Source organism: Panthera tigris, chromosome D4, assembly GCF_018350195.1.
Source record: "Panthera tigris isolate Pti1 chromosome D4, P.tigris_Pti1_mat1.1, whole genome shotgun sequence".
Lineage (NCBI taxonomy): Eukaryota > Metazoa > Chordata > Mammalia > Carnivora > Felidae > Panthera > Panthera tigris.
Window position 1 is genome coordinate 41,248,819 of NC_056672.1, and position 27,668 is coordinate 41,276,486.

A 27,668-nucleotide genomic window follows, 5' to 3' on the forward strand; every position below is an offset into this window, starting at 1 on the left:
AAGTCGGACACTCAATAGCCTGAGCCACTCAGGTGCCTCATAGAGTTGTTGTCGCTGTTTTTTTTTTTTTTTTTTTACGTTTATTCGTTTATTTTGAGACACAGAGAGAGCACAAGTGAGGGAGCGGCAGAGAGAGAGGGAGAGAGAGAGAATCCTAAGTCAGTACAGAGCCCGATGTGGGGCTCAAACCCACAAACTATGAGATCATGACCTGAGCCGAAACCAGGATTCGGACGTTTAACCAACTGAGCCACCCAGGCACCCCGTACATATCTGGAGTTGTATATGGATACACAGTTGAAGGAGGAGAGGGGGGAAGAGAGATCAAGGTATTAACAGTGGTGAGAGAAAGACAGACTTGGGAAACTCTACAATTAATATCACAGAAACCCAGGATTTCTAAGGACACAGTAGAAAAAGCACAGCCCAATATAACAGAAATGCCTTATTCAAGTTTAGTGAAAAATCACATCCTTCAGAAAGTCTCAGTAACAACCATTGGCTACGAATAATTTATTTTATTCGAGAAAGAAGAAATATTTCTTCTCCCACCTCACCCCATTACACTACTAATGTAATATGCATGTGGCAGTTGGATAGGTAAAACAAACTGGTGACACAGTAAACTTTTATACTCACAAGGCTACCACCGTAGACAGATGATGGGAACACAGATGGCTTTGGAAAAAAAGGGAGCTGAATGAATGAAAAGTCTTTTGTTTAACCGATCGACCTACTTTTATTGCTTACCCATTGTTCAGGTTCTTACTTTCAACACAGTATTATTTATTTGAAAGTCTTCATATGCTTTATCTTTAATTCTCACAACAATCCTCAAAGTAGGTATTATTAATCCTATATTACAGATAAGGAGGCGGACCTGCAGAGATGCTCAACTATGAGCCACTGAAGTTGCAGAGCCAGGATGTGACTCCATACTGCCTCTGTGAGTCTTGACGGGCTTGGGACATAAGCTCTAGTACCTATTACCTAGTAAAGCCAACACTTACTCAGGGAAAGAAGGATATTTAGGAAGTGTTATGGGCTGAGTTGTGTTTCCCCCAAAATGCATACCTTGAAAGCCTTAATCCCTGGTACTTCAGAATGTGACTATATTTGGAGACTGAGCCTTTAAAAAGGCTGATTAAGCTTTAGGGGCACCTGGGTGGCTCAACTGGTTAAAGATCCGACTCTTGATTTTGGTTTGTGAGTTTGAACCCTGCATCGGAGCCCTGCGTCGGGCTCTGCACTGACAGCATGGAGGCTACTTGGGATTCTCACTGTCCCTCTCTGTCCCTCCCCTGTTTCCTCCCTCATGTACCCGGCACATGCTTGCTCTCTTTCTCTCAAAAATAAACATTAAAAAAAAAACAGGTTGGTTAAGTTAAAATAAAACCAATAGAGTGGGCCCTGATCCAATCTGATTGGTGTTCTTAGAACAAGAAGACATTGAGATGCAAACAGACACCAGGGGTATGCATCCACAGAAGAAAGACCATTTGAGGACACAACATGAGGGCATCTGCAAGTCAGGAAGAGTCCTCAGAATGAAACCACCCTGATTTTGGACTTCTAGCCTCTGGAACTGTGGGAAAACAAATTTCTGATTTAAGCAACCCAGTCTGTGGTATTTTGTTACAACAACCCTAGGAAATGAATACGGAAGAGAGAAGAAATCATCAAATGCGGTAACACGCATAGACTACAAAAGTTTAACAGCAGCTCATCTGTTGTTCAAAACTAGACTGAGAGACGTTTCAGATTTTGGCCCTGCTAATGAAACAGGAAGGAGTTCCATTCCTGGAGGCACTGAAGGACCGTGGCTCTGCCTGCCAGGCATACCCCTTCCAGGGTATTCCTCTCCTGCTACCCTACCTATCCCTTCTCGATCTCACACACACAAATGTGGCTGAAATGTCCCCACAATGCCAACATACACACCCTAACAAGCAAGGTACATGATAAATTAAAAGCATTTCAAAGGCATGGCCCAGTGTTGTTACTTCAGATCTTGCTAGAATAACAAGACATTTATAAAAATACAACCCACTGGATATTTGGCACAGTTTGGGAATGAAGAATATGTCGACTGAGAAGCCAATACCCCAGGCTGTCAAAAAAATCTCAAGCCAAGATTTCTTTTATAAACATCACCTATCTTTAAAAATTCTACATTCTAGGAAGAAAATGTCTGCTTATTTTCTAAGTCTCTTTTTGCCTGAACATAAAACACATAAACCATACATAAGAACATACTAAATGCTCAATGTTCCACACTGATGGAACAGCTCTGTGCATCTGGCAAAAAGCAGCAACACTTGCAGCCACGGCCATGGGTCACCCTCAGGTGACACACCTATGCAGAGCCCCCATTCAACACCGGCCACCTCCAATCCCGATGAGCACTGAAAGGGGGTATTTACACATTATTTTTTCAGATACTAGCCAAACAATGTTCCCGTTCACTCTCTCACTCACCTTGGACCATACAAAATTTAACATCTGGGAGGATAAATGCAGCCTCAAAAGCATACGACAAGGGTGAGCAGTCATCGACGAATTCTCCTCAAGCAAAGAGGGTTTGCCAGCCTCCTTCTGAGGTACAGGCCCTGAAAGGCCAACTGTGGTATGTTTGAGTTTCCATCAGGCCTGGTGCTTGCTGGCTGCTGCTACGTTCAGTCAGAACCCCACGGCCCAACTGTCCTATAAACATCGCACCCTTCTGCTAAGAACTGCTTGCCTAGACTTACTCCTTAGAGCCGAGAATATGCTGTTTGAGAGCTGCAGCCTGCATGTTAACTAGCTCTTGGAGCACAGCTGACCCCTCTCTTCTCCAGGGCAGTGACTGCTCTGAAAAAATACGCACATTCACATGAACCTAACAAGAACAGGAAGAAAAGTCCAGATTTTCCTCACCATGTGCCACCCAGCCATGTTTACACTGATCGCAAGTCCTCAGGTTAATCTTCCCCGGTTGAAAACATTCACACGTGCAGTTTACCAGTGTGCAACGGATGGCCTGAAAAATAGAGGAAAAAAAAGGATCAGCATCTGTTCAAAGGTATTGTATTTCTTTACCACTTTAATAAGTAACATCCACTTCCATTTTTAAAGGCTTTATGTTGGTAGGGGCCTGGAGTGTTTTAAAAATAAATTTGGAAAGCATCAAAATCTCTTACCAAAAAAAATGTAAGAAAACAAAGCTCACACACTAATAGAATGTTTCATGCCATTCATATTTAACCTTTAAATTAGAAACGTAGACCAAGCAGAATAAGAATAAAGGATTATGTATTCTACAAGATGCTTGATTTGTAACGCTAGGGATCCCAAACAGAAAAAAATATTGCTGCTACTATATATTCCCATTTAAGTTTATCCACTTGGCAATAATGCAGGAAAATACATTCTACTACAATAATGCTCAAGTGAAATGTTGGTGAAAGTAAAACATGACATACAAATATTATTAGAATGTTACTTCTCTTCTGCTGAGTTTCACTTAGATGCTTTGTTAATCTTTCAGATACACTTTGAAAGACATCCCTATTGGCTCAATAAAATCTAACATACTTCTGGTATTATTTATCTACTTTCCAATTCCTTGTTTTTCCATTTTGATATATTAATTTCATTTTCATTCCTATTTTGAAAAATACAAAACAACATTCCTTTTACTTTAATGGTGATGTAAGAAACGAAGTTTAAATTTGTTTTTAGATCATATATGGAATAGGAAAAGCCATTTATGCAAACATCTTATATTGGTAACAATCCAACTGGATCTTAGAAAACTGAAAAACACACTCAAAAAACTTTCTTTACGATTACTTTCTAAAAACGTTTTACCAGTTTATATTATAAAGTGAATCCACAGAAAATTAGCATAAATGAAGTGTAACTTTTTATGGATAAAAACCTATGCTTAAAACTTGTGCAAAAGCTGACCTTATGCTCCTAGACCACACTTAATAAATTTATCTCATATATTTAGTTCTAATTTGCATGGAAATTCTGAAGACAGAAGGGACTTAGTCCGATCATTCACAGATTAACAACCTACTGTAACTATCTGAACTGCCAGGAAAAGATGGCTCTACAACTTTAGATGCAATCAATGCTTACTGATTTGGGGTGGGGGAGTGGTGTTTGGAGGAGAGGCTGCAACTACCTGAAACTGCAGTTCTACAACTGAAAGTTATGCTCACTTACACAGCTTCCAGATGCTCATACTCCTAGAGCTCATATTCCATTTGGATTTTTATATAAACTGTCTCACTTATAACAGACAGTATTTTAGATATTGTCAACACTGTTGGGCCAATTCCATTTACAGAGAGTAAAACTGGACAGGTTTTACTGTCCCTTATCAGGCAAGTTTGAAAAGTATTTCACTTTCACTAATGAACATTAAATCTATAGTTTCCCTGTTCGGTTTGCAATAAGAGTCTGTCTTCACGATAGACTCCTTCCTTAGTTCACCTCCACCTCTAATTTGCTGCTCCATTACCACTGGGGAAACACACAATTGTATAATCTGCCTGGTATTTCAGGGTTTGTCTTCCAATGTCAACAGTCCAATTATGTATTAGCCAGGTTGTGAAACTTTGCTTTATGTATCGTGATTTGAAGAATTACTAATAAGAAATAGGAACACCAAAGGAAATGCTGACTAAGCAAGAATAATATATATATTTGTAGGTTATATGAGGAAATAATTCTCCCAAAGTTTCTTATTTCAATTTCAATAGTTTACTGACTGAGCAATATATCAGAATGTAACAGGTTAGAAAGAGCTTCTTTAAATAACATGTTCATTAGTTAATGAACTCACAACTTGACTGTAATATGGTCAAAAAACCCAAACCCAAACAAAACAGTTTAGTTTAGAGGGAGGTGTTTCTACTAAAGAAAAAAAAATGCACTTCACAAACTATATAATTATAAATTCAGATATGGCAACCACATTGAAATGAAAATATTCATGTAATCTGAACAGCTTTAATAAAAGCTTTCAAAAATATACCAAAAAAAATCACCTCTGCTTTACCAAAATTTAAAAATTCCCAATAAAATGATTTCTCAAGGATTATACGTTAACCCCAGCATAAAAGATATACATGTTTTAAATCATTACTTTGTTAATATTTAATTATTTTACAAAAATAGCCTAATTTTATATTGTGTTTAAAGCACACTTTTGTCAATTTTAATTATTGCTACATTCAGGACAGAACAAATTAAGAGACTATAGATTTGCTTTATTTTTATGTATAATTATTTATTCACTGATTAAATCATTTATTCATTTGCTCTAAACCAGTTTATGATTTAAATATTTTCTCTACCTAAGTAACTTTATACATCTGGCACATTTGGGAATTAAGTTCATCATCCTTTTTTTATGAATTCTACTCTTTTTGTACCTAAACACACAAACATTGGAACACCTCAACTCCTTTTGTATATAAACACTTAAACACTGGAATATCCATTTTGTATTTCTATGAATTCCAGAAGGTCTACTTGTTTTAAATTCAGATTTTTATAGACTACAATTGTTCCTTAAGGGAATTATATATATTTAAACAATATGGTCTAAATAAATATTTTGAGTAAGAGACTATTGTGGCTTCAAAGGAAGTTTTATTCTAAATAACATTTTTGAAACAGCATAAAACTTTGACATACTATTTATTCACAACAAAACAGAACCAATGTGATCACTTGCCAACTCACCCACACTTAAAGAAAATAAATTATCATAAAATTATCAAAAGCAGTTAAGCCTCAAAAATGCACATGCTTTACAAGGAGACAGCTGGGAAGAGTAGAAATGGATAAGCTTTCATTTTTGTGAGCATACTCATGTCTTCCTTCATTCAGCCAACATGTGAGTTCCTCCCACTCACTGCTGAGCACTCTCAACTATAGAAAATCCAGAGATGACGATGAGGTGGCAGAAAGGGGACACCAGGAAAGGAGTAGACAGTATATACTGTCAGACTGTTCCCACCTATATATCAGGGATCTTCATGCAGGTCTGGCTATCTCAGGTTATCAACCCCTCCATGACTCATCAGGAGTGCTCTGTTTTTCTTTTCTCAGTTCTTACATGATCAGCATTGACAAATCCCCAGAACAATAACAATGATAAATTTTCTTAAGCCTGCAACTTATTAAAAGTAATTATTCTTTCTGCTTACCTTTACCATGGATTTCTTGAAAGAAAAATCCATGCACCCAACACCTACTGCTTCCACTTGCGCACAACCACCTACATTTTAATTTTGCAATCTGGTTTCTGTCCCACACGTTCCTGAAACTTTCTCCAAAAGGAATGTTCTCATGAATTTTGGTCCCTTTTTCTACTCTCCTGGTCTTCTGAGACCTCAGTGCAGCTTCCGGCACTCTTCCTTCATTCCTGGGCTGTAGAGACCAACGATCCTAGTTTCACTGGCAACAACTTCTCACTCATTCTCCACTGTAAATAAATACAGGTGTTTCCCACGGCCAGGCTCTCTCATTTTTTATTTTGGCAATTCTATCCCCTCTTCCAGCTTCAAATACTATCATTTTGCAAAAACCATTATTTTGGAGCCAAGTACTGTGTTAAGTGGCAAGAAACGGATGGCAGAGTCCCTGTGTTCAGGGACTTGACAGAGTTTGTGGGCAGTAGGTGTAGAGGAAAGACCCTAAGAAGAGAAGGAAGCCCTCAAAAGGGCTAGAGAAGCAATCATCTCTTTTTATTCCTCTGTCTTTTCTTCTTCCAAAGGTAGGATTTAAAATTTTTTAACAGTAACCTATTACCTAGTATCATTAATAATAGCTAGACTTACTGGATATTTGCCATTTTCTACTTACTAAAGTCACATACTTTATAAACATTAGCTCTCTTAATCCTCAGAAAATACCGTGAGGTTAGCACTATCATTACCTTTATTTCACAAATGAGGAAACTAAGGTGGAGATAATTCAGTACCCTGCCTAAAGACACTGAACTAATAAAGCCACAGGAAGCCGACCCAGGTCTGTGTGAACTCTCCGTATGACCGAGAACCTTGAATTATAATCCCATTCAGTCAGGCAATCTTTGGGCAGAGCCCTTCAGTCTGCCCACCATTCAACCCCCACTGTACACTCTTAACTCTTGCTCATCTTTCAGATTTTAACTCGAATACTACTTCTATTCCTGAGGGCAGCTGCCCTCATCTCCCAGTCAAGTTCCCCATTAGTTTCCTGTTTCACAAGGGGTTTTTCTGTCATAGCACTTAAGACAGTTGTGAATATTTATCTGCAACTTATCTATAATCTATTACGTATAAATGTATTTATTCATCTGTGTGAATACTTGATTAATATCTGTCTTCCCTTCTAGAATTTAAGCTCCATGAGGGCAGTCCAACACGTTTGTTGAGATTACAACGTACACTGGCAAATGACAGGTACTCAAAAGGCACTTGAAATACATGATTCTCAGAGCCTTTTTCCTCATCTGTAACAGTAGCAATAACATCACAAGTGTCAAAGGACTTAAATGAAATAATGACTATAAGGCCCATGGCACTGTGTCTAGTAACAGTAAAAAGTTTCAGTAAATGGAAACCATTTATGACACTAAGAAACTTTCCATATATTATATTTGAATTTCCCCCCATGATTCTTCCCAATGTGCTATTTATCCAATGCTTTATAAAATGTTTAACACATAGTCTTAATGAATAGATTGACATACATGATGCTATATTATTCATACTATAGTCCTCTAAGATAGGCACGACAGGGATTAGTATTTGTTTTTAATATTAGGGATCAGAAATGTTTATATGGATATTACATGGCTCTTACATGACAGGGTGATTTCCCAATTATTAATCAGTTTATATCCATTCTCTACAGAGAAAGGAAGAAAACATACAATTAAACCAGTAAATTATAAATACTGACATTCAAAAGTATATCTAAAATAAAATAGGCCAATTTAGAATAAAAATATTTAATCAAAGTTTGAGCAGTAACATTTTTACATTTGAATATTAAATTAGAGTGCATTTGAAAGTATTCTGGATGAGTTCCAAAGCCATATTCAAATAAGATTCTGTTATCACGAAAACTGAAGTCTCTTCAGCTTTATTATGCTCATAGCAGGCTTGAACTCTGCAAGAATATGGGAGCTAAACATCAATCTTCTCACCAAATGACATTTCTCAGGAAAACATGGATGGTTGCTTCAGCTAATATTTAGTGTACCTCATAAAAGAACTATAAACAAGTCTAATTAATAAATCTATTAGCTGTTTCTTATCTGGGGACATGTACACAAGTTACATATTAATATAAAATAACAAAAGGCAAAATAAGGCAAGGGGGCAATTAGAAACATAAGACATATATTCTGAAGCAGTAATCATACAAAGTGAACAAAAAATTAAAAATTTAAATTCTAGGTTTTGTCTTTCCACAAGAAATACTATTTGCCAGGAGCTCCCTTCAAGTGACCTACATTAAAACTGAATTATGGAAAGAGCTAATCATTAATATAGCATCCATTCTGTCCTATAAGTTTCTATTGTAAATGTAGGTGGGTAGATTCTAAGTATACAAATTAATTGCCTATGATGGCTGTAAGTGACAAGGTTTACCTTTTTTATTTTTAACAACAAATTTCTTAATAAACGGAATTTTCTACTTTGGAAGTCACATGTACATATAAATATGTAAAACTGGCCAATCCTCCATGAGGCTACAAAATAGTCTGTGTTACTATGAACTCTTATTAAGTCATCACTACATGTTATTCATCTCTGAACACACAAGTCCAAGAAAGAAAGGTACATACACATGGTGACAGAGATCAAGTGAACCATTTTATTGAGTAGGAAAATCGTCCTTGAATGACTTTGGTCTTAAAAATAAATAAATAAAAATGTGGAATAAAATTATCTGTTCACAAATCTGGAAGCCAAGTATTATGTCACAGACTACACTGTAGCAATTACAAAGCAATGGTTGCCAAGCATTATGAAGAGAATGGCCAAAAAGATGCACAGAGATTAGTGGGACTTCCACACACATTTATAAATCTTGTATATGAAAACCTAAGACAAATAGAGTACTTCAATAGCAATGTCACAAAGATTCTAAAGAATTCACATGACAGTAATGGTCAGAAAATAGCTTCCTGTACAAATTTCAGGTCAGTTTTTTCCCCTCTCATTTTCACACAGCTGATACATAAACCTAATGGAAAAGAAACAACTTTCCAAAGAAGTACTTTGAGGGATGCCTGGGTGGCTCAGGTGGTTGAGCATCTGACTCTTGAATTTGGCTCAGGTCAAAAGATTCCAGGGTGTGGGATCGAGCTCCCTGTCAGGCTCCTTGCTCAGTGTGGAGCCTGCTTGGGACTCATTCATTCATTCATTCATTCATTCATTCATTCTCTCTCTCTCCCCCTTCCCATGAGTACACACACTCTCTAAAATAAAATAAAATAAAATAAAATAAAATAAAATAAAATAAAATAAAATAAAATAAAAGTACTATGAGTGTCAACTAACACTTAGAAAATCTATAGGACACTGCCTCTTAGAACTCCTCAGTATCCTAAATTTGTCCAACACACACTGCAGTCTGAGCAAAGAAAACTCAATTTTTTTGCATGGTGGACAGTTACTGGGCCAATATGAACTAGACAACAGCACAAGAAATGGACTTTTACTTGATTACAAAACTCATACAGGATTAAAGCAAAGGTATATCCCCCTGTTGTGCTACAGGATTTTGCAATCCTTGTTTGCAAAGCAAGATACAACAGCATGAGCTGAACAGACACTGAACACTGACCAAAAGATGCAAGGTTTTAAATATCCCACAAAGAAATTTTATAACAACCTAGAAGTCTTATCTAACTCTATTAGACTATTAATATAAATCTATATTTATAACAAGCTGGGTATGTTTTCAGCATTTATACCAGAAAAATACAAACCCGAGTTTGAATGTGCAATGTTCACAGAGTTCACAAAAAGAAATTATCAGTGATTATAAGGTGTACTATAAAAATTAAGGATCCACAGAGTGTTGAACTGTACGTAAATGCCACTACTTGTAATAGAACAGTAACAACAGCAAATGAGAAGCAATGAAGCTAATGCTGTCTGCTTAACAAAACCCATTCAAAATTTCACAATGGAAAATTACAGCAGATGTATGTATCATATTTGGTGGTAAGATAAACTTGAAATTGAAAAATTAACCCTTCAATAAAATGTTCCTTCGAATTTGTCTCAATGTTTTTAATATCATACGAAGAAATAGCAACCTGATCAAACGATCATTTTGTTGTACCTTTGTGCTCTGAAACTTCTTGGTGTCTTCAAAAACTAGATTTTGTGGCTGAATCAGAGGATTTGAAAATACACAGTAAGGCCAGACTCGCTACAAGGGCCAAATGTCAACGATGTAAACCTGGTCAAGATGAAAAGCTGGACAATTCAAAGATGGTCAAACTTCAACAAAACACCACGAGAATAAAATTACTGATCAAGGAAATACATCATCTTCACAATAAACACTTCCAAAATAATTGAAAGAGATTCACTGGGGAAAAGCGGCCTTTCAACACCATTTACTGTTAAAATCCAGAATTTTTAAACTTTATTTTGAGTTTTTCTTAAAAGCTATGATCCCAGGACGCCTGGGTGGCTCAGTTGGTTAAGCGCCTGACTTCAGTTCAGATCCTCACGGTTCGTGAGTTCGAGTCCTGCATCGGGCTCTATGCTGACAGTTACAAGCTTGGAACCTGCTTCAGATTCTGTGTCTCCCTCTCTGCTGTCTCCACTCACACTGTGTCTCACTCTCTCTCAAAATCGAATAAACATTTAAAAAAAATTTTAAGGGGTACCTGGGTGGCTCAGTCAGTTAAGCGTCTGACTTTGGCCCAGGTCATGATCTCATAGTCCATGAGTTCAAGCCCCGTGTCAGGTTCTGTGCTGACAGCTTAGAGCCTGGAGCCTGCTTCAGATTCTGTGTCTTCCTCTCTCCCTGCCTGCCCCTCTCCCGCTCGCTTTCTCGCTCTCTCAAAACTAAATAAAAATTAAAAAATTAAAAAAAAAAATTTAAGCTATGATCCCTCCATCAAGTGGCAAAATCGATAAAAAAAAATATGGCATATTCATATGATGAAATATTATTTGGCCATCAAAAGGAATACTGATATATAGTACAACACAGATGAACCTTGAAAACATTATGTTAAGTAAAAGAAACCATTCACAAGACCACATATATAGGGTTCCATTCATACGAAATGTTCAGAACATAAAAATCCATAAAGACAGAAAGTAGTTAGTGGTTACTTAGGGCTTGCAGGGGTAGCTAAAAGATTTTTTGAGGTAATAAAAATGTGCCAGAATGAATATGATGATGGTTGCGCCCAGCTGTGAATATTCTAAAATCTATTTAATGGTATACTTTAAATGGTAGAATGTATGGTATATGAACTCTATCTCACTAGAGTTGTTTAAGAGGGATGAGGGACAAAACTCACTGCATCCTCTGGTTTCTACTGGTGGTGTTATTTAACTCATAAGATAGCATTCCCTCATAAGGTGTTACTTAACTCGTGAGATAGCATACATAATGTAATGGAACACCCTTCTTTAACCTAGTAGGTCTTCAATATACAAATGCTAAATGAGTGGATAAACAGAAAGCAAATGAAAAAATTTCACTGTTGCTTAAATTTGAAAATACCTTCTGCTTTGAAAATATTAAAACTTAATATACCCATTTAAAAACTGGCAATTATTTTCTAAGTCCACTGCTATTTTTCCATCAGGAAAATCTAGGACATTCTTCAACAGACTGGGGGGGCCGGGAAGGTGATTCTCAGTTATGTTCACATACTAATATCAGGATACTAAAACAACTAAGAGAATTTGTTAAAAACTGATAATGATGAATTCTGCCATATATACTAGCAAAAATATTCCTCAATTTATTGTGATGAAAAAGTTACTTCAGCAAAAGTCATGAAGCAAATTTGGTTTAGGGGGAGGGAGCAAAGAGGGGAAACCATAAGCTTCTGAGTAAATGTTTACACATGAGTGTTAATGTTTCCATGACTTTGTGTGAATACATAAACACAAACAGGGAGAAAGAGACATATACACAGGCACATAAATTTTCACAGACATGGATCCAATGAGCATCTGTAGTCATTACCTTACGACCACAACCTACTATCAATCGACATGAGGAAGACCCCATTTAAATAATTTAGGAGTTCAGAGTAAAAATCAACAGCGGGATATAGCCAATTATATAAGGAAAATATCCATGCTTCTATGGCATCAAAGCACATGCAGGCTTTGGAGTGCATGTGTTATGTTTTTTTCCCCCCAATTAAATTAGGCCTATGGTAATACAAGCTATTTTGTTAGGCAATTAGTAATATTAGAGAAACAGGAAATGAAAAGGCATTTCAATTTGGGCAGAAACATTTTATTTTCTTACCTAACAGTTAACAATTAAGATATTCCATTTACTGCTGTATGCTTACACATTTTACAGACTACTCACACAGGCAGCTGTGATAATTAGAAAGGAAATACTCTTTCAATGAACATACCTATCATCTACTGAAAATAAGGGATTAGCTCACCATACAAAGTAACCCATTTTAACTAAACTCTGTCTACATTTACCAGAATGCGTAACTTTATATAAGGAGCCAAAGCATCTCTGATATCATATGAATGCTAAGCAATACTCATCTCATTTCACCTTAATGTTGAATCAGCGATTTTGTATTCCATTGATATACATTTTATTCATTTTCACTAATGCAATTTGAAAGGTGGTAATATGATTACATTTCTCGGTGGCATTCATGAAAACAATTACTAATATAATATGATGGGGAAGACATTAATAAGGAAGGGATTGATAATGAGATGCAAGAAGATTTATAAACCTTTAAGCACTTTACAAAGAAATACCTCCTCATTAGGCAAGAAGCAAGACAAGAGAAAGCCTGAGTTCCGGTATTTCAGAAGCAGCTTCAATCCCTGGAACGATGATTTGCATGATGACCTCAGAGTTTGGTGACCAAGCAAAGAGGTGCAGGAATAACCCAAGACTTATCCCAAGTTGTGCCCAAATGTAAGACACCATCCTGACTTGATGATGCCTCTCTTTGCCAGGCAGCGTGGGAAGGACTCCTTCAAGGAAGGAGTACCTCTAAATCTTGATCCTCTACAAAAGGAGCTAGCCACCTTATTTCAAATGCCAAGCACAGTAATCAATCCATTTACCAAGCAAGAACATAAAAGGTGGGTGACCTTTTAACTAAATTTACTCCTCTAGGTTTGTGAAAAGAATTTATCCCAGTGAAGCAACAAGGGAGACAAGTTGTTGCATTTTAGAGTGTATCATTCCAGATGACAACTCTGATTACCCGGGCCAATTGAGGCAGCCTTCGTGAGACTAATAATATCCTACGTTTGTACAGTGCTATGAAGCTTGCATAATATTTCAAATACATTCTCATATTTAATCATCAAAATCCCCCAAATTAGAGATTTTTCAAACAGCAGAAAATGAGGCTCTGAGATGTCCTTAAATGGCCACATCTAGTAATCCAGGGCTCTTTCCACTCTGCCTGTGTATGAAAGGCAAGAAGCGAAATAATCCCCCTTGCTACCCTCCCTCCACAGTGAGATTTCCTCAGATATACATTTTTTTCAGTTACAACAGGAGTTTAAAACGAAGTAAGAGATGTGGACAAAACTACACTCAAAGGGAGAGGTGTGGGTAAAGGTTTAAGCAACTTAAAAAGGTGGGGTAAACTGCTAAGTAAGCAGTTAATTTATACTAGGATTTTCTACAAAATGGTACATTTTAGACAGAGAAAGCAAGTCTGAGCAGCTTTTTGTAGAGTTTTAAAATGGTTATACTAAGAAAGGCCAAAATCTAAAAAAAGTGACACAAGGTATCCTTAAGAACACTTGGTTTATTTTATATCACCTTATTTCTACATGTCTTGGGATTGCCCATAAATAAGGAGTGTATCTCAATAAACATTTTAATACTTTCCATTGTGCATATATAACTGTACATCATAATTATGTCTGATTATGAAAGAATGTGTCTCTTTTGCCCAAGAGCAGATATCACCTCAGGAATCATACCCATTACAAATAATAATAATGAGATGATGAACAGTCTACATGCCCTCTTATACGTTATTTATGTTAGGTCACAGATTCCCCAGGGGTCCGTGCTGAGACCTGGACTGGCTTCATTAGAGCTTCATATAAATCACTAAAGGCACATCTTGATTTTACCACTGGCTAGAGTCACCAGAATTCTTCAAGTGAAACCTCTCAGGTAATACATTTTTTAAAAACACAAATACAACATTATCATTTCTTCTAAAAGGTAGTTGTCTCAAATTCAAAGAGCTACATTCCAATGCTCAGAGAAACCTCACAAATTTCTATGGAATCTATAAGCATCTGAGGGTAAAACGTGCCCTAGAGTATTGAAAAAACATTATTCTCTTTTTTCTTGTAAGGATCAGTTGGTTAAAAGACAAAAGAGAGACATATACTCATAGAGAAAGACGGCGAAAAGCAGACCATCTAGCTGCTAACAAATGCTTCAACATTACTGAGCAAATGGAGAAACGTATGCAATGGCTGTCAGGAACTCTGAGCTGACTCTTAAAAATTAAGAAATAAATAGAAAGCCTTGTGGAAAAAAAGGGAGTCTTCCAGAACAATGTTAATGTCATCTTGGGCATGTGGACTGGGTTCACATGTGTGTCAGCTGAATCAACATAATGGGCTATAACAGCTTCGAAGCAGCTAATATGGTCCATTGGGTCAATAATCCGTGAACTAAGAAGGATTTACTTGATAGACTATAAATGGTTCATAAGAACTCAAAAATCACTCCATCAGATCAAAAATCCAATTTTCATATGGTGCCTTTGTACGAATTAGCCAAAAGAAAGTAATAGCTCTAAAGGACTTCAAGGTCTATCAGTTAAAAATTTACTTTTTAAAGAACAGTGTAGAGGAGGAAGAATTAAATGTATCTCTCTCTCTGGTGAACCAACGTATTTTAAGGGGAAAAATACATTTTATGATGGAAAGCTAATATACAACAGGAAATATTCATGGAGCTTCTCATATTTTCCTATGGGTACTTGGATGTATGAATCCAAACAAATGAAAACATACACATACACATGCATCCCCACCCCCTCCCCATATATCTCTGCAAACCCATATACATTATCAGTACGTAGACTACAAAACACTGATAGCAACATTCAAAGATGAGGAATTATATTTTATTTTTGCTTCTTTACATAGTCTGTATTGTGGGTCTGTGGTATGAGGCCATGGAGATGGCACATGGATACTGGCAAATTCTTTCATCTTCATGTATGGAAAAGCAGACAAAAAAAATATAAAAGGCAAACAGTAGGAACTACAATACATTTTCCACATTTAAGAGAGAGAGGAGCGGGCTGGCTAAAGGGTATATAGTCGGTGTTTACAGATAACTTCAACTTCTGCCCACTCTACACTACAGAGAAATACTAGCCTTATCCTCTATTTGTGGATTTCATTATGTACTCACACTAGGTGATAGTGGTTGCAGATTAATTTTTTTTAATGTAAGTCTATCTATGTGAATAAATGTATTTACTAAGTTCATGGCAATGAAGAAAAGTAGAGAAAAACGCTCCAAAAAATGTAACAGGCTGTAATTAGAATTCTTAACAAGAAAGAATTCCTTTCCCAGGGAAGAAAATGTGATCTATCACTTCTCTCTCAAAATGCTATTAGCCTCTCTTCATCATAAGGACAACAAAAAGGAATCTTTTTTTCTTTTTACAGGAGTAACACTAAATAAAATAATAGATGTTTTTACATCAAAGTGTATTAGCTATTGACATAAACTCAGTCCTCTTAACCTTTACACAAGGGAAAGAAAAATTCCAATAATTCTGAAATAGACAGATAAAACTTTTCTCTGTGGCTACAGCCATGTACTATTATATGTAACTGCTTATTTTTAAAAAGAGCCTTATTGGTGCTCTCAGAAGGATTTTCTTTTATACATAGCTTTATCCTATAATTTTGTCCCTGTTGGGCACGCTGCCTAAATTTAAACACAAACAGTCAAGCAATGAAGAAACATTAACACATTTACTGTGAACAAAAACTCCCAGTTGTACAGTGAAATTTTAATACATTTCAACTTATCTCTTTTACTAATGGGGAGAGTACAAACCCTGCAGGAATTCGCTCTGCAAACTGGTAATTACAGTAGACTCACTTTTTTATAATGCATATGTATAGTCAGACACAAAAAACCCTGGCTGCCCTTTTGATGTAGGTTACAATAGGAATGTTTTAAAAATTATGAAAATGTACAGCAATTCTAAAGGAATGCATTATTTCATGGAAAACTGTCCTTTAACTCTGTATATGGACACAAACAGATATATATTTAGATATTTGCTTTATACACCAGAAGGCACAAGCTTTATCAGCATGTGCTTTCATGTCATTTTCCCTATAATCTTAGTGTATAGAATAAATCTACTCCTTTTTTTCTATAAAGCTAGATGTGATTTTGAGTATCATAATTCATCTCTTACATAAAGATGATATTCTTTCATGTGTCTGGTTTTCCTATTTTATCCCCTCTAGTTTTAGGTATTAAATCTGTATTTTGAGATCTCATAGAATCTCTTTATTAAATAATTAAGGATTCCAAAGCAATAATTTGTCTCTCGGTATAGGCAGGCATAACCCCTTGACAAAAAAGACCCTCGTACATACCTGCACAGACCAGGAACCACATATTCTAATATTAATAATAGCACAGAAAGTCAACAAAAATGAAGCAAAATCTCAGTTACTATTCATATCACTTGCTCGACACTTTACATTTATCTGTCAAATCTTTCGTTGCATAACTTTCTAAGAAATTTCAATCTGATAGAATGCTAAGAAGCTATCAATATATAATTTACATTAAAATCATGTTTCTAAGTATTGGCATACTAAGGAAAAAAACAAAAGCAGAGAAAGCTTTTCAGTAGACATAACATGTGTAATACCTTGAGAATTTTAATAAACAAACAAATAAATAAATCTGCTAAAATGTCTGTGAATGAATAGCATCTACTAATTCCAGGGATACCTATCTGAAAATAGACACCATAAAATTCACATAATGCATAAAACATATAGAATACACTACCAAAATATGCAAGCTGTTGTACAGAAATAATTTCCTGATCATCCAAATTCAGGCAACAGTGACAAGAGGTTAACATTCTCAGTCAGCTTGGCTGTGGTAGACTCCACTAGTCATTAGAGGGAAGACAGATTTTAGATATCCTAGAAAAAAGCATCTTCTTTTGATGATGCATACCTTGCTAATATTCAAGGCAGTATTAGTAACATTCTAACTTTAGGTCTATCATTATAGAGATACCTTCTTCTACTCTACCATCACCATCCTTCTGCTGCCAAAGTTGACACACACACACTTCACATGCAGATACACATACACAGTACCTGACATCAAAAAAAAGAAAATCAAACTCGTCAAAGTTCAGGAGCCAGGCACTACCTCGGTCACAGACAATGTATATATCCTTGGGCAATAATATCTACTGCTTCTATCTGGCAATGAGATAGCTTACTACCCATTTTTTAAAAAGCCAAACGCCAAAATACATTTTTTTAAAGTCAGTTTTTTGCAGCTGCCCCTGTTCTTCCTTGATCCAAGTGTTACTAAAAATATCATGTTGTGGCTTTAATATGAATAAATTAATAGGAGTATGCCTCAAGGACAGCTACATGTAAAACTTCAGCCTCTGAAGAATCGATTCACACTATACAAACACAACTGAGCATTAAAGAGCAACACTTCTAAAACGTATGTGATCTGTCCACACGAAGCATTTGTGCTTTTATGTGCTAAAACCCTGTTACTCCAAAGACAAGGCCAGAAGTTGTGAAACACCAACATATCATCTGCTCCCTCCCAACTAAATTCTGAATGCAAAGTGATCAGGGATAGGAGTTTAACATCAACCATATTCAAATGATTTGAAGGGTTAAATCATAAGTTGTGCTGTAGTAATTTACAACTTTCTTAGGGTCGAAGAATAAGAAGTATAAATTGAAAATTCTAATTCCCTTGCTGCAAGATGCAGTGATAGCTGTCAACGAAAGCCTACATACAACTGCCCTTCAATGACAGACAGACAGACACACACACACACACACACACACACACACACCCATTTAACATCTCCAAATGAACACCTCCCTCGATTTGTCTTCCAGTAAAGGTAAAAAGTAGGGTGAGGGAGTCAATCTGAATTCCCTGCACAGATGAAACCTTCTCAATCTGTGCTCTTGCTCTGGAAAGGAATGAAATGCTCAGAGTATTACAGAATACTGGTTAATAGGTAAGCAATACATGAAAAAGAGGTAATATATTAAGATGTTTAACACTTTGATACATTTCAATTTTTCTTTAATGATTCAGAAGGTATTTCCATATGTTGTGGTGTCTCCACCTCTTCACTATGATTACCCTTAGACAAGTGAATACATTATTGGATGATCAAATACACACAAACTAGCTTTGGTGGTCTACAAAGAATGATAAAGGAAGACAGTAGCAACCAATAAAGTTTTACTACATTTATCAGTCACCCACATTCAGAACCCTAATATATCGAAAGCCTATGCCTAGCCTACATTATGTATTTTGAATAATTCCAGAGGGACCGTAAGTAGATGACCACAGACCACAGACATTGCTGTTCATGAAACTGGACATCACTGCCAAACAAAAACAAACAGAACCCAAGAAAACAGAGTATAAACTATATTTCTGCCAAGTACTTCACAGTATTATAAGGTAACTATTTCCTACACTATTTGGACAATTAGTCCATTCCACTTGAGTGAACCATAAATAGATCAAGAAAGCACAATTCATATGATTTAACTGAAATATTATCTGAATATCCACAGAACTGGCAGTGAACATGTTTTAATATTTTGTGTTTGATCATATCCAGTAAATCTGAGGCTATTATTTTAATTGTAAAATATATTACCTGTGTTCAAGTTAACAACAAAGCACAGCTACCAGATGATATGCCTTGGATATAAGTAAAGTAGGAGTGACAGAATTTTAAATTGGTAGGTATGTGCACAGTATTGTTTTCCTTTAGACTACTACTCTACAGATAGATTGAACTTTTTACCTTTTATCTAGATATTAACAAATTTTAGAGTTAGACTACATAATGCTTATTTAGCCATATTCTAACTGCCAAAACATTTTCAATATTTACTTCCATGCAAAAATTTTTGATTCTGTCAATTCATTGAAACAGAGATTTCTCAGGGTGCCTGGGTGGCTCAGTTGACTGGTCATCTCACTCTTGATTTCAGCTCAGGTCATGATCTCACAGCTATGAGATCGAGCCCCATGTTGGCCTCTGTGCTGAGCATGAAGCCTGCTTGGTATTCTCTCTCCCTCTTTCTCTGCCCCTCCCCACTCATGAGCACTCACCCACTCTCTAAATAAATAAAACAAAACATTAAAAAATAGAGATTTATTCCCCCAAACTAATCTTGCTTGATTTTAAAAAGTTAATGAGGATGAGGAAAAATCCTCTGGTGCCAAAAGTGGTATAAAGTAGCAGTGTTGTACCAGCTACTAAAGCTTGTTTGTGCATGAGGCTATTAGATTATATGGGAAGAGTTAATAACTTAAGACTCTGCACAGGTGTCAGGTATGTTACCTTTTTGAGAAAACAAAGAATATAAAGTGGACAGGGGGTGAGAATTGTAAAATGTGTGCTAATAATACCTCCAATGTGAAACTACTTCTTGCTTTCATTTGGAATCACAGAAAATAGTGTAGATGCATCTTTTCTTTTATTATTTAGACACTATAGATAAAGCAAGGGGGAGTCTGTACAATGAAGGTGAGATTTATCAATGTGCTGAGAAAAGTTTCTGAGCACTATCTCCATCCTCTTTTGCTGTTAGCCAAATGCTTCCACCTCTTTAAAAAACAAAGCAAAACAAAGCCCTTATCTATTAGATATAAAACAGAACAGATACTGTAAGAATCATCCATAGCACTCTGCAGAAGTACAGGCTGCCAGGACCACACTCCAGAATTAATGAATTAGCATCTCAACCAAGCACAATCCTGAGAGGATTGTGCACCCTTAGAATTTCGCACCCTTGGCACCTCAGTGGCCTCACCCTAGTTTCAGCCCTGTAACAGTCTGTATTGGTCTGGTGCCCAAAACAGGCATGGAACCGTGCTGAGAACTAAATAAACGACATAAATGCAAGGTGATTCTCTGCTTGAAGGACTTCAGGGGCCAAGGGAAACCCCAAACTTGTTTCACATCCCTCTGGATACTGTGAGAGAAGTTAAGCAGTTTCCTGAGGAAGGCCTCATGAGCTTTTCCAATGTTAGAAAGCAGAGCCTTTCACAGGGAGCTGTGGTCCAAGCCAACTGCTAAGCAAGATCCCACTACATACCCCTGAGCCTGAAACTGATGGAGGGGGAAAGAGAAAGCTAGAAAAGGGCCAGGGTCTGGGTGCCTAAATGGCTATCCGTTTGCATTTTAAATGGATGCAGGGAAGAGACATGAATGATTCATATGACTAATCAATTCCCTTAGTAATTCCCTTCCTCCCTCCTGCCACCACTCACCAATTTTTCAATATGCATTTAAGAAAGAGAGTTTGCCTACAACTGGCAATGACTGCAGTTCACTTCACTACAAATGGAAGTCAGGTAATATCTGCACATTTTGAAAAGTAATGTATAGGAAAGTGCCCCTCCAATATAACTGCTCAGTTATGCTTCTCTACGCTTCCCAGGCCCCTCCCTTGTACATAATCATCAAAGTCTGGAACACATACAGCAATCAAGTTTTGACATACTTAAAAATTTTTAAGGATAGCGTGCTAATCTGCTTTCATTTCTTTCTTTCTTTCTTTCTTTCTTTCTTTCTTTCTTTCTTTCTTTCCTTTCTTTTTTTTTTTTTTTTTTTTTTTTTGGTCATTCCAAACCCCTTGCAGCAACTGAATCCTTTGGCTCCAGACCTTTATGAATACAAAGCAGGTTCTTCTCCTAATTTACAGTAATTGTAAGTGAATTGGGCCAAATGGCTCCCAAACTGATTTTTGAAAGACTGATATGCCCTCTTCTGGCTCCTCATTTAAGAAAATAAGAAAACAAAAATGTTAGTTTATTAGATGCATAAAAATATGAGGTAAAAGGTGGTCTGTTTATTAACTATGTTTACTACTGATAATTTTAATTACTTAATAGAGAGATTTTCACACATAAGTGATAACATTTGGAAGCCCCAACACTATAAAAGGTGAGGATACCTTCCAATGACGCAGTGCTCAGCAAAGGGCCTTTCATCGAATTTTTCCCCAAGTCAAATAACAATGCTGAAGATGATATAAACTGCCAGAACAGGGGTCAGAAAAGTAAAAGCAGAATATACGTACCCACTAGCAAAATCTGAGAAAAAGTCCTCCCTTTGGTGCCACACACACACCAGCGTGCCCCACTGTATGCCCACGCAGGCCTGCTTTCACAGCTCGGGGCCGACAGCAATGCCAATTAGTGTCAGTTGTGATGGGGTTTTAGAGACACAGTCCTTTGTCTTAGAGGAAGTGGGCTGCAACCACCAACTTACTGTACAGAAGCAACCTAACAACCCATTAGGTGGAAATGACTTTTCAGCCACTTCCTCCAGGGACTACATCAGAAATGATGGCTTAGACAGATGGGAACATTTTTACATTTCTGTATTAACTGCATCCAGGAAGGTGGATTTTTATCATTTAATGCTTCCCAATCTTCATTTCAACTCCTTCTCTCCTCTATCTTATTCCTTCACTCCCTATAGTATTATGATATATAATATTACCTAACAAAATGATGAACTTTAGAAATAGAAGGAGCTGCCTCACTGTATGTATTAAGAGCATTCTATGGGTCCCCCACTAAAACTTTTGGGAAGCACTAATAAATTTCATTACTGGAATATTGTTTTGGAATAGCATTCTATGTTTTGAAAAGCTGTTGATGGTTGCCCTTTATGCCTCCAATTGTCAAACTAGTATTAGATTTGATTAAATCAAGAAGCAAAAGCAATCCTACTCCTTAGTCCAGGAAAGGATGAAATCAGGCATTGCAAACAGGAATGTTCCCACTTTCAATGCAAAGTCAAGACTGAGGCTCTAATCCAGCACTATATCCAGGTGCGTGGGTTGTGACAGGGATAAAAGTAAAATTTACTTCCCCTCAGCATCAGACAGAATGCTAGTATTATAGAAGAAAACTTGAAATCTGTTAAAAATTTTTAATTTCATATTCTTTAAAATGTGAATTTAAAAACAAATGTAAATTTATTAAATACTACCCATGTAAATACTTGTCAAACATTTAACAGGTTTGTCTTGTATAGTCCACTTTAAAAGTCATACTCTGTTGTGCATGTACAGAATTGCTTGGTTGAAGGGTATCATTTGGAAACATTAAGTATCCATAGTACAAATAAATATTATCAGCAATAAGCAGATCTCAAACATTTTTTTATAATAGAGATAGCAAATAACCAGAACATCCTCTTTTGTTCAAGATGCTTCAGTGTGGACAAAAGAATATACGAGGATGGAAGTACTATGACATCTGGCAATAACATGAGGTTATTCGGTAATATTTGAAGTGAGCTTCATAGCCAATACCTCAAATCTCCCATTAGTGTTCCCGCTCATAATCTCAGCTGAGTTTCTTAAAGCATTAAAAGATGTAATTTTTTTCTTTAAAATTCTTTTGTTTAGGTTTTCTTAAAAACCTTTCTCTCAAGCTCCAACAAATTAGATGTCCTATAAAACATCTTGTACGAACTATTCTGTGACTATAACATGTTTAAAATTTTCACACAAATTGTTAATTTTTCCTTACTCAAATCAAATGTAAAAAGATACAAAGGTTATATAAATTCTAGCAAAAAACATTTTGAGTTTGCATTCTAAATAAAATCTTATATAAATAATATTAAAGGTCTCAAGTTTGAGTTGGATGTTGACAAAATAGTTTCTTTTATCTTGTTCAAATTAGTTCATGATTTTAAAAGCATTAATAATTTTCTTGCTTATTCAATGAAATGTAACATTAAAAGTATCTAGGTTCTATCTTAACTTCTCTCAGTCTTTATTTCTCTCCCCAAACCTGTACATTTCCTTAAAAACATTTTTTTACAAAAGCAGCAATACTGTTAATTTTCATTGTATTCTAATGCTTTAATTTTATGAAACACTTAACTACTATGTTTATTTTTAAAAAGCTGCATGACTTTCCTTAAATATAAATCCTTTTCAAGTAAAAAGATCTTATAAGATAGTGTCGATAACTGCACAACATTGTCTGTTCTGAAAGCCACTGAATTGTACACTGTAAGTGGTGGATTTTAATTATATGCATTTTACCTTAATAAACAAATAGACCTTGTAAAGCAAAAGACAAATATATTTCTGGATGTCAGTCTGTTTTTATGTGTTTGTTTTAGTTAAACTAATATGGTTACTATACTAAACAAATCCCCTCATTCCTGGGAATTCTAAAAATAGAGAATAAATTTTCTTAATGGACATATCTCCTTCAATACAGACTTCATAAAACGTCCTCTCATATATGTCAAAAAACAAATCGTTATTTTAAAAACAGCACACTCAAGACTTCAACTGCTTTGTTAAAACAAGCTGAACAGGCTCCATCAATACAAGTACCAAATTCACTACAAATAAATAAGAATGAAGAGAGGAAATGTCCTACTTAAAATAGTGTGTTTAAGAATATATTATTTTCGGGGCGCCTGGGTGGCTCAGCCGGTTGGGCGGCCAACTTTGGCTCAGGTCATGATCTTGCAGTCCGTGAGTTCTAGCCCACGTTGGGCTCTGTGCTGACAGCTCAGAGCCTGGAGCCTGCTTCATATTCTGTGTCTCCCTCTCTCTGACCCTCCCCTGTTCATGCTCTGTCTCTCCCTGTCTCAAAAATAATTAAACGTTAAAAAAAAATTAAAAAAAAAAAAGAATATATTATTTTCTTTGCATATTTTATATCCTGTCCACAGAGTTTGATAGTAATACTGGCCAACACTTCCCATGCACTTACCATATACCAAGCACTATTCTAAACACTCCACACAGAATAATTTATTTGATCCTAAACGTTCCTCTATTAGGAGGGTATACGCTATATTTTATAGGTAAGAAAAACAAAGCACAGAGACAAAAACTAACCTTCCCAAAGCTGATGCAGGATTCTGACTCCTGCCAAATCTAGTCTACTATCTGGACTCTTAAACCACTAGGCTTACTGCCTCAAAATTTTGAAATCTTCATTTCTGTCCCATGAGTACCATGAAATATCAAGTGCTACATAAGTTTTTTTTCCCTTATTTAACATGTAAGATGAATTGAATTAAAGTTTTTCTTACTGTCAGAGAAGGAACCTAAGTGAGAATTTCAAAAAATATGATATAGGACTATATTAAAGTGCCAGAGTAGAACGGAGCCATGGAAATTAGTATTTTTACAATTCAGGGTACACAGTGATATACTTGGGTGAAATTTAATAAGGAGTTAGTCCAACCTTTCAAGAACGATCTTTTTTTAAACCAGCCATTCAGAAGATCCATTCATAGAATGGAAGAGAGGGCTTCCAACTTCAATGATGAGCAAGTTTGGGGTCCTAAGTAAGAGAACTGATTACTTATAAACTAGTTTACATGTGTATTTAGAACAGTGAATAAAGCAATGTACAAAAGACCAAAATTTGAGAGAACTGAGAAAAATATTTTTAAAAGGGATTCTCTTGAAAGATAATAATAATTTAAAAGAGAAAAATCACTCTAGCAGACTGTGAAGAATGGATTTGGGGGGAAATAAATACGTATTCAGTTTTTAAAATGGATAAAAGTAAAAACCTCAGAGGTAAAAAAAAAATGAGAAAATAAGGAGGGATGGACTTTTATTTATTTATTTATTTATTTATTTATTTATTTATTTATTTATTTATTTATAGCGAGCATGCACATGTGAGCAGGGGAGGGGCAGAGGGAGCAGGAGAGAGAGAATCTCAAGCAAGCTCCACACTCATTGCAACACCCAATGTGGGGCTCAATCTCATGACGTCACAGCCATGAGATCATCACCTGAGCCGAAATCAAGAGTTGACACTTAACCAACTGAGCCACCCAGGTGCTCCAAGGGATGGAGACAATAAAGGAATATAGAGGAAAGGGGGCAGTGTTCCTGTGAGATGCCATTTAAAGGCAACACAGGACCCACTCCACACTTCTAAACTTGGTTATAACTGTTTCAACTTTTGTTTTTTTTGTTTTTTCCATTTCCACTTTGATAGATGGCTCAGGTCTGAACACACGGAGCTGTGATAAAGGTTACACTTAGAAGTAAATAAACAATTTGATTATATTTTTTCTTAATGTTTATTTCTGAGAGAGAGAGACCGAGCATGAGCAGAGGTCATGAGAGGCATGGGGGGCAGAAAGGGAGACACAGAATTCAAATGCTATCAGCACAGAGCCCAACATGGGGCTCGAACTCATGGACCCTGAGATCATGACCTGAGCTGAAGTCAGGTGCTTAACTGACTGAGCCACATGGGCGTCTCAGTAATTTTATTATATCCTTATGGAATACATTTTCAAGGCAAAAGATAATAATAAGACAGTATTTTTGTTATCCTACCTTATTAGTCTTGTTAAAAATAATATGTAGAGAAGCTAACAAATTTACTTGAACACAGCACAGTGCACTCATATATGACACATAGATGCTTTCACTATCAGCTGATGTTCCTTTTAAGACTTCTTCATATCAGATGGAATGTTTTCCTACCCTTTCGAGGCAGTTAAGACTTTCATATGGAAAGCCCCATAATATTCTGGTCACAAATGCTAGTGATCTAATTTGTAAATTAACAAAACTTGATACCTTTTTAAAAAGTCACAAAACAAGGAAATGAAATTTGGCTCCCATGGAAGGTTAGTGTGAAAGCAGTTTTTAAATCAGTAAGACAGGGTTCGTGCTACCCCCAACTTAGTCTTATTACCATTATCTATCTACTCCCTGGTTTCCAAAAGCCGCATGGTGGGACTAGCAGCCACAGTGCCAGGACTGACCACAGAGCACTGTTTATAGTGAGCAAAACTTTAAGTTGAGGCAACTAATTCATACCATGGGAAGGCAGGCAAGAGAAGAGCAGAAAGCTTGTGATTAACTAAATTTACCCTTATCCTCCATTTTCCTGAAGGGTAATCCTCCCTAAGCATGCAGACTTGTGCAAGGTGTTGATCTTCTCTGAGCCACCAATTCTTCATTTGTAACAACAGAATGACACTACTTTCTATATGGGTTTTTTTTAATATTACAGATAATTTGTCTAAAGAGCCTCACACAAAGCCAGACACATAGTAAATGGTAAATAAAAGCTATTATTATGTGTACTAATCCTTATCTTAGACAAAATAAGCATTGAAAGAAAATATGTTTCTGATCTAAACAATGTATGGATTCCAGACATGGAGTTTATGTTTAGGTATGCCCTCACCACTTCATATAGAAGCTGATGTGGTAAAAAGAGAATCCGACAGGAGGAAGGAGTCAGGAAGACCTAAAAAACTGAGGTATTACTTCCAAATCTGTCATCCACTAGCATATGAACTCGAAAGAGGCAAAATTCAAACTTTATTTCCACTTCTCTATGACACGCATGAGTTGGAATATACTCCAAATCTCCTCAAAACTCTAGGTTTATATAACAATGTACGAGTTTTTATCATGCACGTATGCTTCCTAAATATCATACATCATCAACCTAACTTTATACAGAAAGGGACTGAGAGTTTTGTATGCTCCTTTGGTGCCTAGAACACTGTTCTGTGAAATGAAAAAGCTCAGTGCAGGCTATGGAATGAGATGCTGTTTGATGTACAGTCTCAGCTAACTCTAATCACTGATTGGCTGGAAAAAAGACGGCACCCCAGGGGGCCTTTCACAGCTACTACTCATAGGTTCAAAGAGCTTTTATAGTAAAAGTTTCAGAAGTGAAATCATTAGTTAAACAAATATTTTCTAAGTGCCCACTCTGAGCCAGAACTGCAGATAAAGATACTGTAAGACAGTGCCCTCAAGAAACTTAGCCTGTAAGGTAAGTAAATGAGCAATTTAAAGTACACTGGATACACATAGGGTGCTATACCACACGGAGAACATATATCTAAACCCAGTCTCAGAGAAAAAGAGACAGCTTCATTGAGGAGAGATGAAGCAGGAGCTTCAAGGTATAAAGGTAAAATGTAAACATGAGCTACTCCAAGGCAAAAACTCTGCAACTGGAAGACAAACTAAATATGAGGATACAGAATCAGTGCACAAACTAGGTACAGCTTGCAAAGAGTAAGACTGAACTTTAATCTTGTATCTTTAGAGAAATGTGGTAGTCTCCCATTTCTTTACTTGTGTCACAGGCAGTAA

General features: G+C 36.3%; 1 protein-coding gene across 18 annotated transcripts in view; it reads right to left on the reverse strand.

Annotated features, from left to right (window-relative positions):
• The window catches only part of BNC2 (basonuclin 2), a 427,090-nt gene that overhangs the window by 148,305 nt on the left and 251,117 nt on the right, over nucleotides 1-27,668 (reverse strand). For all 18 annotated transcript variants that reach the window (XM_042964289.1, XM_042964286.1, XM_042964283.1 and 15 more), the window contains one exon: nucleotides 2,917-3,019. In XM_042964289.1, the coding sequence (XP_042820223.1) occupies nucleotides 2,917-3,019 (103 nt within the window). The remainder of the gene's footprint in view (nucleotides 1-2,916; nucleotides 3,020-27,668) is intronic.